At 35.6% G+C, this 14,642-nt stretch overlaps 1 protein-coding gene across 1 annotated transcript; it reads right to left on the reverse strand.

Moving 5' to 3' along the window:
* Window positions 1-910: 910 nt before the first annotated feature.
* SLC16A7 (solute carrier family 16 (monocarboxylate transporter), member 7) lies at window positions 911-6,769 on the reverse strand (the record flags this gene model as incomplete). The annotated part of the gene is made up of 3 exons (XM_008936834.1): window positions 911-1,505; window positions 4,107-4,919; window positions 6,626-6,769. Coding segments are annotated over 3 exons (1,229 nt in total), but the record flags the coding sequence as incomplete, so codon positions are not given.
* Between the last annotated feature and the right edge of the window lie 7,873 nt (window positions 6,770-14,642).

Consider the following 14,642-nt stretch of genomic DNA (forward strand, 5'->3'; position numbering starts at 1 on the left):
ATAATTGTAGACTTATGCTTCCTTTTGCCTAAAGTAAGGGTAGTATGAATGTCTGTGTAAAATTATAGACACAAGACCAAATATCCTGCACAAAAATGATACGTTAATACAAAGCTCCAGATTGGCACTTGTCAATGTGCCTTGCAGCATTTTTGCTCGAACTGGCATTACAAAATAGAAGTAGCTTTTCACTAAATACATAGGAAAGGGATGTAAGAACAGGTATGAAGTTACCTGCCTGCAAAGACCTGAAATTAGACCTTAACTCTCTTTTCAGTAGATAATCAAACAACTAATGACTTGTCAATAAACCCAAGCATCTACTTTGCAGTCATTGCCATGAAACTGATTCAGGCCACAAAAGCCAAGGGTAAATACCCTTTTAACAGCAGCAGGCTCTTAATCTAGTCCCTTTAGGAAGTCAAATCCAGATCCTTCAGCCATACAAGAATACATAATAAAACAAATAGCCACTTTTATTGGCAATGAAAATCTTGGGTTTAAATCCTTTTATGTATGGGCAGATTTTAGCTTAGTTTGAATTAGTGGGGTCTGAATGTACTTTGTGTTCAAATATATATGTTGAAGTACAGCGTAGTAAGCTATCACAGGAGGAAACAGTTTCTGGAATATATTGTAATTGAGCTGTTTACAGTATTTCAGAGATGGTGCCCATCAAATGTTCATCTTCTAGCCTTAACTTTTACATCTGTATTATAAATGTTCATACAGACATAATGTATCCTTTTAATCTAGTGGGCACACACAAGAGAAAAGTTTCAGTGTGCTTTGCTTAGGTATTCTGTCACTTTTGAAACAAATCTTTGAGTTTATGTTCTTTTTAATATCAGTGGTAAATACAGTTTGGGCAGATTATTTCAACAGACTAGCAACATCCTAAAGATGGAACAGTATCTTCTCAAATAAGAGTAGGAGATATGCATTAGGTGTACTTTTGAAACAAACCTGTTTGTCATTGGAAGGCTTTATAGTTTACTCAACTCTTGATTGTCCAGAGTCATAGTTTTATGGTGTCACCACCTCTGTAATCTCAATTTTGTATCACTGAAATAAAGAAACTATAGACAGTAATTTAACTTAGAGTCTTGCCATAAGGCAAAAATCTGTTCCCGTTCAATATTGTGACTGATCATTATTACCACAAAATCTGGCTTATGTCTTGAAGACATATTTCTAATAGAAGTCATGTTGCCTTCTGAACTGTATTGCAGATTAAATATTGGTTTCTCGTTCTGAAGGATCTTCAAGAGCCTTATCAGCTCTACTGGTAGCATCTTCATTCTCATTGTTTGTTAATGGTTCTGCCTCCTTTGGGTCAGCATTCTTCTGTGCTTTCTGCTTCTCATCTTCTAACTTCTTTTCTTTTGCCAAAAGCCTGTAGTTAATGGTATTGCCAATGAACAACCAAATACTGGCCACAATCACAATCACTCCGCAGACAAAATACATGTACTGGTATTCACCAGTAACATCCACTAACCAACCTGAAACACAAAGACAAGAAGAAAGAATAAGAGTCTTTAGAATGGGATACCCAAGACGATCCAGATCTGTCCCTATGAGAAATATCTATATATTGTTTGGTTCTGATATTGAAGCAGGAAAGCATTTTCATCATGTTCAAGCTGTCCAACATATATAGCAGAACTCTAATGAAACCTGTATTAGTCAAGCTAGCAGTTGTCACTTGACTCACTGACAATGATAAAATATTGAAGAACAAAGTAAAGCTTAATGAATAATGTCAGGTTTTGTTTTTTTTCACTCTTTCATTGCCTTATTATTTTATTCACCTCCTAATTTTGTTTCCTATTGTTTTGGAGTGACTGTCTGACACTCACGGAGGCTGCACAGAGACAATAGGATGAAGAGGTAGGTGCCTTTCTAGGCTGCTGTCACTGTGCATCAACTGGCTGCTTTTCATTTTTACTTTCCTGTGACTGGTGAAAGATAAAAAGGCTTGTCCCATCACCTATAATGCCCAGCTGCTGAGTTTTTAACTATGAAGCCTGTACCTCAAAATTACATCCACACCTCTGAGATTAATTTGGTCATGATAAGGGAAATAAAATGTAACTGTTCTTCCACTTTACGAGCTGTTCTTTCTAAAATTTCCCAACTCCCAAATCAATATATATGCATATCCAAGTATTTAGCTCTGAACTATCCTACACTAACATTGAAATTCACAGGACAACCTGCTCACTTCAACTGAGTATGTATTTAGATGCTTTTACTGGGTTGAAGCCATAATGCCAGCCTATTCACCTCATACACATTTACAGACCATCAAATTATTTTAGTCCTTTATTTCACAAGCCTAGTATTAGGAAAAACTCAAATAGCACTGCAAGTGTATAATTCACCTATTAGTGTAAACAGTACAATTTGCTGCTTTTTATTGATGAGCAGTCTCAAAACTCATTAATATTACTTCAGTATAATATTTTAAAGGATATGAGCCAGTCAAAGCTGGAATTTAGCTCTTCCATGTATTCATCCCTTTTGCTGTCTCTACTGAACAAGATAAATCAATTATTCATACAGTTATAGCACAAACACATGCTTTTCCAAACTCCTCAAAAGCTAATATACTGAAAAATAAATACTTGCATCTGCTATTGCTCCATAAATATTAGATTTAATATCTTTAGATTTAATATTGATTTCAGAAGCTGACTGAAAGGGCTGGACTCCAACGGGCACAGGCTCAGTCCCCCCACTAGGTGGCAGAGAAAGAGTCTGCGTGAGAAGAATATATTTACTTCCACCATTGCCAAAATGAATTTGGACGTTAAAGGACGAGGGTATTATGGAATATTTTGAAGGACTATTAAACATTTACTTGTATAAATATTATTGTACTGAAGTGAGTGGAATTGTTTTGGCATATTTAAAGTTTCACTCAACAATGGTATTTTCATTGAAATACTGACAGCAGTTCTTAAAATACTTTGATATATATAAATGGTTTTAGGCACACATACTCTTGCTGACTTCTGTGGCACTGTTTATGTAGGTATAGTGTATGTTCACAACACTGGTAATCTCACTGTTGTTATATTTTCATATTGTTTGGTTTACACTGCAGCACACACAACATATTTAACCAATACTTTTCACTAAGATTTGAGTATCTCATTCTTTGATTCCTTCTATCATCAGAAATCTTAGGATTATAAAAGTTACTAACAGCATTAGTAAATTCTGACTAAAAAGATACTAAAAAAATGCTTTAGATAAGACTTTTAATATTTTTTTTTGTTGTTGTTCTAGAAGCCCAGAAGTTATGAATATAGTCCAAGCTATACACCTAGGTTCCCTCTAAGTTCCCTTTACACTCAAAAGACAGAAGTTAGCAACATGATCTTTCAGTCAGTTCACACTCTGAATCACCTTATATGTCTGCTGCCTATAGAAATAGGCCAAAGGACTGGCTGTGAGCAGGGCTGTGGTGTGAATTCATGCCAGGGTGCAATGGCACTGAGCTGGAATGCCACCATGTGCACACCCTGATTAGGGTGCTGGGCATGCCCCTGTCCTTTTGGCATCTTTCTGTTGGTTTCTTCTTTCTAAATATTCCATTCCTCTCTGTTTAGACTAACTATAGTGGGTATTCTAAATTTAAGTGAATGCTCCTCTAGCTGCCTCTAAGTTAGAGAAACTATAAGCCTCTCTGTGAGATCTTCACAAAAACTGACCAGTGGATTTTGCCAGTTCAGGAGAGAAAAAAGTTGTGTTGGCACAGAGCAAACTGGAGCTGAATACATGTAAATCAAGGCTGCAAATTTATCAGTATGTGCTGTCAGGAAAAAACATACGTTTATCACCTGGATTTACGGGCCAGTAGAGATATGCTTTTAATCTACCTATTGCACATGCATGCAACGTATGTCTTTAGATTCTCATGTGGATCTACAGCTTTAAAGCCCAAAGATAATTTGCAGTGCACTGCTGCTACAGCACATTCCTAGTCACAGCAAAAACATCAAATAACACTAAGAGCAATATTTATATTAATTTAATGCTAAATTGCAAGATTATGCTGTAATGTCTGAAAAAAATGGAATAAAAGAGATTCTTACCTCCTAGAGGAGGGCCTATGAGCACAGGGCAACATTCCACAATGGTGACAAGTCCAACTGCACTGGAAAATCTGGCAGCCCCAACAAGGTCCATCAATGTCTCAAAAAGAACGCTGCTAACCATTCCAAATGCAAACCCAAAAAATACAGCATATATCACTAAGCCAGTGTAATTGGTTGCCAGAGGGCACAAGATATGACAGACACCATTGTATAAGACAGCAAAACTAAAAAAGTACTGAATCTTTGGCCGGATAAACTTGGAGTTTGCTACAAGTCCCATTGAAGGCCTAGCAAACATGTCTACAAAGGCTAAGATAGATAGCAAAAAAGCAGCAGAATATTCATCAATTCCCTTGTGCTTGGCATACGGAGCCAAGAATACTATTGGAGCAAAGAAACCAATAAACATAATGACATTTCCTGACAAATAGATCAGAAACCCTCTGTGTTTGAAGAGAGACAGATCTAGATATTTATTCATAGTTTGCCAAAAAGACTTCTTGTTGTTTTTGTGCAAGGTAGAATCTCCTGTGCCTTTTTCAACATCTTTTTTCACAGGAGGAACTGTTTTCGGTCCAACAGGTCTCATAAGTGACCCAGCAACACAGCAGTTCAAAAGAAGTCCTCCCAGGATGAGAAAGCTTCCTTTCCAGCCAAACGCATTAAAGAGAAATTGATTGAGAGGTGCCAGCGTGCTCAGAAACACTGGACTTCCAGCCATGGCCAGTCCATTAGCAATGGGACGCTTCTTATAGAAATACTTGCCAATCATGGTCAAGGCAGGCTGTAAGTTGAATGCTAAACCCAGACCTAAACACATAAAAAATAGTATTATTGCCCGTCATGCACTCAAAAAAAAAAAAAAAGAAAAAAAATCACACCTCTTTCAAACTATTTTTAAAATGAACAGCATCTAATCCAACGATTCCCAATGAAGACAGAAACCAGCTAGCATCAGGGAACAAAATACAGCTCCATTGCCATCTACCTGTGTTAATGGCAACTGTGTCACGGTGGCATTCTGCCACGTACCCCTGTGGCACTTTGATAAAAGACAAAACTCCTTGTTGTGTTTCAGCAATGACAGGGGAATCACAGAGGAATGAAGGTATCAGCACCTTCTCTTACCATTTTTATTTTTACTAATCTAAGATGCAATTCTCGCTTGGCTCATTTCATGAAGGTTAATAAATGTCACTTCAGCTACAATGAATGCAGGGTGTATTGAAATGCATAAATCTCCTAGTTTTGTATTTCCAGCCCTATTTAAGATCAAGGCTGTGTACAAAAGTGAAGCTTAAAATGGCTAATTATTTTTAAGGCACATTCAGCTCCACTTCCCAAGGTACAGAAGTCACTACTAAAGGTGGAAGAGTTGTAGAGGACATGCATGGGAGCAGACCACCCATCCACTGGATGGCCCAAGTGGGTAAGATGGAACTCTAGGCCTTCTCTCTGTATTAAGACATCAAGGCAATAATGTCTAAGCAGCTATGCATCTGCTGTATGGCACAGGAAAGAAGTTTTCTTCTCTGATAGGATTATTCCTGGATCCTGACACTATTCTTTCACTGGACTCCAAGTTTAGGATGTAAAAAATAAGAACTCTAAGAAAAAAAATCACTGAACAAAGAATGACTCCTTTAGTCCTAACACAAAGATGAACCAGAATATAGGAACAAGTATTATCTCATTCATTCATTACCTGCCAATATTTCACTTCACCTGCCTTTCTTAATCAGAAGAGGTAGTTTAAAAAAACCAACAACTTTTGATAAGGAGGTTATTTAACTTACTGTCTTTATGATCACTTTAGTTCATTGCCTTAGGTAATATCCAGGCCTTTGACGATACTTGAATTGTTTTATTTGGGGATTGACTCTGGGGGATTTTTAAACAGAAAGCTACTGAACTGAAAGTTCTTATACTTTTCTGTGAGAATATATGTCTGTACAAACCTACAGAAACCTGGTATTAGCTTTTGCATTTTTACAAGATTTCTGTTAGCCTCTGCCACTTTACAGAAACCTGGTATTAGCTTTTGCTATACAAGATTTCTGTTAGCCTCTGCCACTCTGTTTGAAGTCCAACATGATTGAAAGCTAAAAGAATGAATGTAAAATTCTACACAAATGACTGTAATAAGTGCTGTCACGAGCCAATCAATTTTTACACCATAATTACAGTTCAGTGTGGAACAGTACATACATACAGCATTTATTGAATAAAATCATCAGCTGTTCCTGAAATACCCTAAGAAATAATTTAACATCATACCAGCTAATTTAAAGGATTAGACAGTTGAGGTAGTTGAAATGAACTGATCTTGCTCCCGTTTTGTTCTGCATTTGTACAATGCCTTGCACAGTGGTTCTTGATCAGTAATCCTCATTGATAGAACAGTATCACAAATAAAGTAATGTAATGTAATGTAATGTAACATAACATAATGTAATGTAACACAATACAATACAGTACAATATAATGTAATAATACCTTTTAAACAGGATTCTTACCTCCAACAACACCAATACATAGATAAAGTTCCAGGACGCTATTGCAGAAAGAGGAAGCAATCATTCCAAATGAACACAGAATACCTCCTGCTATCATCACTGGCCGACTGCCATACTTATTCACCAAAATGCTGCTTATGGGACCTGTTGGTAGAGAAAAAATATATTAGTGGGTAACAAGTAACTCCATCATACATGTCTTTGTATTTAGGACATCTTGGAATGCTTTCCTCTTCCATCCTGGAAAATGTTTAGTTGTTTCTATACCAATTTGTCTTATAAACACACTGAGATTGCAGGCACGTGAGCCTGGATGTGGATATATCACCACCATGACAATATAAATATTGATTAGTGATGGAGATGGATAAAAATATTAAGGACATCAGACAAGCAAGAGGGATTGTTACAGTTCACAAGCAATCGATACTGAGATCAGTCAATGGAAGTTTTGAAAGTGCAAGGACTGAAGAATTTCAAGTACAACTCCACAGAGCAGGAGGAACCTTCAGGCAAGCAAACTAATAACTGACCTTGGTACTATAGCATGTCCTGGACCCCTACTTAAACCTACCCATAGACTTAAACATATTGTCAAATGAGAATGTAAATCCCTGTCTTCTGACACTCATTTTCCCTTACCTCATCCAGAAAGGAGCGTCAATGGGTAGTAAGATTACTATAGGTTGTCTGGGAAAATCTAAGAGGCATTTTAGCCTGAAGACCTATAAACTTTGAAAATATTGCTACAGGTCTGTTTTTCAGTTTCAACTGCAATTCAGTTTATGGTGTAATTACGTCCCTACTAAACAAACAGCTAGTATGCAATTTAGCATGGCATGCGTTATATGTTTTTTAAATGACCGTGACTAGAATATATGGTGTGCTACATATCAAGATTAGGAGGTTGTCAAAGCTCTTTAGGTAAATCTGCATGCCATCTCACTGCACTATATTTGGCTCAAACCATTGCAAATAGTTTTGAATTTGCAATAACTAAATTTATCCAATTCAAAAATAAATTAAAAAAAGGCATAATAAAAAGAAATACATTTCAGACTCAAGATAAAGCAGACACTTGGCACAAAGTGGAATGCCAAGCTCTGCGTCTGATTTCACTGCAAATCATTCACTGTACTGGTAACAGTTTAAAGTCTCTCTTTTTATAAATATCTAAAAGAATACTTGCCAGAAACTCCATGATGTAAAACACCCGAATCCAACTAAATTGAAAAGTTTATTTTCATAAGTACGGTGTTATTTTAGACTCCACTGTTTGAATTACCTTAAATGTATTGGAGTGTTATTATGGATGTAATGTAAATACTAATTATACTTGCATATCAACAACAGAAGTCTTAAGCATATACCAGATGACCAGTGTTTAGCTTCTTCCTTATGGATATAAAATTCTACAATAGTGTTACCCTGTGCTTTTAATCTTTTTAAATTGCTTGTGAATCCAGAGGCCAATTTGAAAAAAATTTGACTGAAAAGCAGAAATTTGGGTGATATTTATATCTTATGGTTCGTGCACTCATTAAATACCTTGGATTCCATGGAGTTTAGGGAAGCTCCTACAGGCTCCTTGTGGAGGCAGCAATGTCACTGGGCAATACACTCACCTTTTCACCAGTAAAAGCAATGTATCTTCTTGCCCAGCCAGCTGTACTGTTCAAGATAGGTGGGGGCACAGAGGATAAACAGGGTGGCTATCTTTCTGAGAAAGTGAAGGGTGCACAGACTGAAGGCATTAGGGCTCACCTTACAGACACATAAGCACAGGAGATCAGGCTCTAACCATAAGCATAACCATATATTGAAACCACGACTTAAACATCCACAGCTGGATGGCCCACCAAATATACAATAGCCAAGAGATTTATTAAAAGACTTTAAATCACCTATGAAGCACCAAAACATTTCACCAACATCCTATATTATTAGATACCTAACATTTCTTTATTTCTATCTGGGAGCAATCACTCAGCAGAACAGTGACGAGGTGGGCTCTCTCCTCAGCGGCCAGGTGGAGAAATCAGTGAAACATGAAGGACAGACAAATTACACTCCAGACACTTCCCAAATATATCATGCTTACTTCCCCTGTCTTAATAAACTCAGTGCTTTCATAACCATGCTGTAGTATAATTTTAATTTTTTTTTTATATTTTTTTATTTATAGAGCTATGTTTGGACAATAGTAGGTTGGCTCATGTTTGGACTAGAAAGAAGACCCTTTAGAAATATCTAAACAATAAAAATATTTTCTCTGGGTCAAAAAAAAAACCCAAAACAACCAACTTTTAACTGGAACTCTATTTAATTTAAAAAAAATGTTTGAAAATAAATAAAATCTAGGGCAATTTTATGGAAAAAATTACTCATTATCATTGCTAAGACAAATACAACTATTTCATTTCAAAGATATCAAAATAATTTTTATATTTATTTTCCTGTTCTTTTGCCTGTGATGAAAGTTTTTACAAACCAGTAAATGAAAATTTTGTTTAGATTTGTTAACATTTTGACACACACCCCCAATTACAGCTGTTATAAATATTGCCTTGCTATTGTCATACTTAAAATGTTCCCTTGTTGAACCTTAGAAAAAAATATAGGAACGAAGCATCATAGCAGGGAAATATTTAACCATACTATTTAAAGGTTTATTCACTACGTGCAGCATTTTGATTTGTACCCTTATAAATACTTCAGTTACGACATGCATAGATCTGTTAGCAGTCTGTGTCTTTCCTCATTAAACAAAGACGGCGTGAAAGGCCAGGATAGGTGTAACACCAAACGAAAGAGATGAAGTAAATCCACACAGAGCAGACTATCAAGTGTTGGAAAGAAACGAATGGCATTAAAAAAAAGATTGTTGTGCAATATTGTTCTATTGTTAGCATTTTTAATAAAATTATGGACATTAAAGACAGCATTGAGACACTGACAGCACTGACAGAAGTTTTCCAGACATAATCAAGGTCAAAGATGAGCTCTGCTGTAACAGTAAACCTAAAAGGGTATTGACTATAATATTAATACTCTTTAACACTGTTTCATCAAGCCCTCCTTCATTGCTCCTCCTGTAGGACAGAAAAATGAGCCAGACCCTTGCTTGTTTATGGGTTTGGGGAAGAGGTTTGGTTTTAGTGTTTGGCTGGTTGCAGTTTTTGGGGGTTATCCAGAAATGGCAAGTTTCCCTCTCCTTTGAGGGAAATAATTTTGCAAACAGTTCCTCATCAGGAACACGAAAACTGCAACTCTGCAGATCTTAACTGTGGCAGTTAGGCCAGTACCGTAAGCTACACCTTTTCAGATCAAAAACATGCAATGATAGCCTCACCTACAAGATGTGTTAGCTGAGGTCAAATCTGGATGTATTAATTTAGGTAGGCAGCGGATGAGGACATGAGAGGAAAGAAAAAGCTGTCTGGGTCCGAGTTCCTCACTTTCAAATTACCTAAATCTGGAGTGAATTACAAATTTAAAATTCCTTTAAACATAATATTCTTTTTGAATATTGTTTTCCTTAAGTTAAATTTACCCCCATAGCTCCATTTAATTTTAGTTTTTCTTTTAGGATATTCCAGTATTTTGATTTAAGATTTGTGTATGCGGGAAATACTAATTGAACTATAGCCATAAACTAAATTTAAGTTCACTCCCTTAATTATTTGAGCACCTCCAATCTGGTGAGTAAGTTAAACATACTCTTTGTGATATCTGTGTATATACTTCGGTCACAGGTCTTGTGGATGGCCCTGACCATATAACTTGGCATATCTGGGGTCTCATAAAATAACGCATATTCATATCTTAACATATATGAATCTACATAAATTCCATCTATTTGCCTGCCATCATACATTTTATCGCCAAGCACAAATTTTGTTTCACATTTAACAGCTTCTACAATTATATGAGCAATGATCACATGCCAGTATATATCTATATGCCCTGCATATTTTTTCCTTCTAGCAGAAGTAAGATTAAGCTGTTTAAGTACTGCAACACTGCCAAGATCTTGCTATACATTAATGCACACTGATGTGCTAAAGGACTGTTGGATCTCAGAGTCTACTATCCTGAATCCTGAATTAACTACATACCAGATGTTAAGTCAGGAAGCCCACAAGAATATTTACTCTAATCATTCCCTTAGCACCTACAAACCATCAGCCACAAAAGACTATATACTCCCTAAACCAAATTTAAGACCATTATCATAATGTCCTAACAGTCTCCTGGCTGTATTCTTATTTTATATCTTTCTGCTTGAGGCAAATGACCAGACTGTGAGAAGGAATATGAGCAATTGTAACCAGCGGCACTGAAGAATACTTTCAGGAACGGCTGTGCACCAAGACACAAATGTTACAAAAAAAGACAAGAAAAAACAGCAGCTTTTCACATTCTTTATCATAAGCCAAGGGAAAGATGGCAAAAGTAATTTCATCTATGTGAGCAGAGGCTGGCTTATGCATTTGGGAGCTGTTTATAATGTTTTATACAAAGCCTGTAATAATGTGACATCTTCGTTCTGTTTTGCTGATTCAGCAGAACATGCCCTTGCACATCTGTATTGTGCAAAATGTGAGGACAAAGCTGATTTCTCTGGTCTTCAGTGAATACCAAGACATCTTGGAAGAAATATAATGCTTACAAATGAGATTAATTCTTTCTTATAATAACAAAGGTAGCAACAATCCAGATTTTCCTCTCACTTCCAAGTTTAACTTTTCAATCACTATTTAAACCTTCCTTTTTTTGCTAAGCCATACTGTTGTAAATACAAAGCAATAAAAAAGACTGCATAACTGAATAACAGATTTTAAAAAGCAGATGTTTGAAGAAATAATCATTATTTTTACCCTTAAAGATGCTTGTTGTGCTAATATGGTTTAAACACAGCTCAAACATTAAAGGTCTTTTTTTTTAAAGAAATGTACTGCTTGCTATTTTTATGGAAATTAATACAGGGCTCAAACCATGCACTATAAATTTAATATTCTTTCTCAGCTAGTTACCTTCTCAGAGGTCTACACACACTCAAATTCACACATCTATCCATTTATTCACTTTTTTTGGCCCTAAGAAAATATACACTTCAAAAAAATTATCTGACTCTAGAGACAATGCAACAACTTTATATCTACTATCTCTAGAAGCTTAAAGGATGCAAACCAGATAACAGTATTTTCATTTCATAATATCTTTAGGTAATGGTACAGGCAGATCAGTTTTAAGGCCATGACATAGAATACAGGAAGATATATTTGGCATAAAATCTATATCTTGCTCAGCTCTCAGGTAGAAGTCCAAATGTATTAGGTACAGTTCATTAATTTATAAGATAAGAGAATCTAGGACACTAGAATTCTTGCCGCCTTTTCTCTTTTCTATGACTTTTTTTCTTACTGAAATTAAAAAAAAAAAATAATTAAACAGTTCTCCCATAAATAGACATCACTTTCTGTGAGGGATGAAAAATTATCTGCAACTTAAGTGTATAATAACTAGTCAGAATGATTACAATAGTAGGGATTGGTCTGTAGCAGTATCAAACTAACATAATTGTCTTTTATGTCTATAATGAGGTCAAATTTGGGTCCATTCTACATTTATATTCACTGTAGGAACGAAAGTTTCTTTAAAAAGTACATCATCTCGGTTTTAGTATTCAATTTATTTGTCCTGGTTTGATTTCCCACTGCTATAATACAGTGATGTAATTAAAGATCATTTGCATCTGTAATCTCTCCCGCAACACAAATAGTGCATTTATGCTTTTTATTTTGCTACTTGAATTATTTTTCGTTTGGAACTAGAAACCAACATTGCTGATATAAAAGTAATTTTTTAAACACATATTGACAATATCATGCAGTGTTCACAATGTTGTTGATCCAAAGCAACCCAGGATGACTCAGTCTGAACGATATGACATTTATTTAAATGAAGGGAATAACTGAAAGAAGTTGAAAATAAATGCAATAATAATATTTCAAGTTGCACTAATGCAATATTGTAGATTGCATCCTGTCAAGTGATTTAAACACAAGTACGTTTTCAGCCATCTGCTCTGCAGAGTCAGTGCAGCTATTTTTCCACTCCACCACTATTTTTTATTTCTGTTTCAAACAAGGCTGGAAAAGCCCAAGAATCTGCAAGAATTAACATCAGGATAAACTGCTTGCTAATATCAACCAGATTTTTTTTTTTTTCTTTTTGAAAATATAATATCAACTTGCAAAAGATGATTTGCTTTTTTTGGCAAGGAATCCCCAATATTTTGCTGAAGTAGAGCCTTATTTTGCACTTTAAAACAACTCCTTCAACCACATATGTCTTAAACAAGTACTTAGCACTGCTATTGGAATGTCATTTCTGACATCCAGAGGAAAAGAGGCTCAAAATATACTCTGAACATGTTTAAAATCTATTTATTAATTTGGAAAATGCTTTAAAAATACACTACTTTTCTCTAGCAGAACTAAATCAAAACACTGAGCATTCTCTGACAGTCCTATCTCTATCTCAAAAACCTTTGACTAAATACTTTCAGTATTCTTGGATAGGCATTTAGAGAACACAGACAGAAAAAAATAAAAGTATCGATGAAATTGAAAATATTAAAATGTCATGCAACTGTTTTTGTGTTAAGTTCTTTATCACATTTCTGGGAATGGTAACCCATGTTTCTGACATACCCTATGTGTTTTTGTAACAGCAGTGAAGATAACATACTTCAACAATCGTTGACAAGCTTTTTCTACAGTTTCTCTGTGCATTTGGTAGTATTTTTTTTTCCATCTCATATAACATTTACAACTGGCTGCACTGATTCCATAAACCTAGATAATGCAGTAACATTGACAGAAAGCAAAGAGAAAAAAAATGTTCTTGCAATAAATATCACCAAAAAGAAATTACTAACATTGAGTTAGGGTTGCTAAACTGTGAGTTAAGATAGCTTAGCAGCTGAAAGCACAGCATGCCAAGAAGTAAGCAGTCAGTCGTTCAATCATCCATCACACTTTGCTCACCACTTCCTCTCCTTTAACTTCATTTCCTCAGTGTCATTGCCCTGAACGCACACATTCTCACTTGTGTCCTGAAGGAACCTTGAATTCTATCAAGTTTCTATCTTTTGATTACTAATGAGGATTAATTTAACCTTCAGATATTCCTTAGGATTTTTATAAGAAATACAGTAATTGTGGGTGTGGTAACCCATAGCAGCCTGGCTGATAGTAGAGTGCCTTAACACAATGGCTGCTTCTTTGTGGGTTCTCCTCCCAAAAGGTTACACCTGATAACTTTGAACTGATGTGCTCTAGTCAGGAACACCTACGTCAGGCTGCAAATATGAGCTGTCTTTTTCCTGGAATGTTCAGAAGAAACATAAAAGTGATCAGCAGTGCTGGTCCTTGTTCAATATGTATTGCTTTTGTGTAGAAATTTGAGATCCTTGAGAAGTTTGGTGTTTTGTTTGGGTTTGTTTTCCAGTGATACATCAGAGACATGAACCAAGGGCACTACAAACTTTGATAAAAGCAGTTGATTAGCTTACAGGTTATTTTCTTGTTTGCTAGAGTGCAAATGTGTACAGAGTTATAGACCATGTAATTTAGAAAACGTCTTCAGCTTAGCAGATTATTCTAATAATAATGGAGTAGCCATGATGATTATTATTTACATGGATACGCATCAATGCTTTATATTGACTCTTTTGCATGCTCTGCTGCAGAGTTTTTTTTATTAAAGGCTAAACCACTTGATCACAAAGCAGAAGACTTTAAGATGATTTATGACATTTCTTTCAAAATTAGTAATATGAAGCTTCATAATACTTAATAGGAAATAAGTGTATTTCTATGAGCTGCCGAACTCAGCAGTTTTCAGAAATACTTATTTTTACTGAATACAAAAAAAAATGTTCTGTCTCAAAATTAATTGCCAAAATTTCACATTAACACATTGTAAGAGTCAGGCAGAAGAGGAATAT

Source organism: Merops nubicus, unplaced genomic scaffold, assembly GCF_000691845.1.
Source record: "Merops nubicus isolate BGI_N331 unplaced genomic scaffold, ASM69184v1 scaffold51383, whole genome shotgun sequence".
Classification (NCBI taxonomy): Eukaryota; Metazoa; Chordata; class Aves; order Coraciiformes; family Meropidae; genus Merops; species Merops nubicus.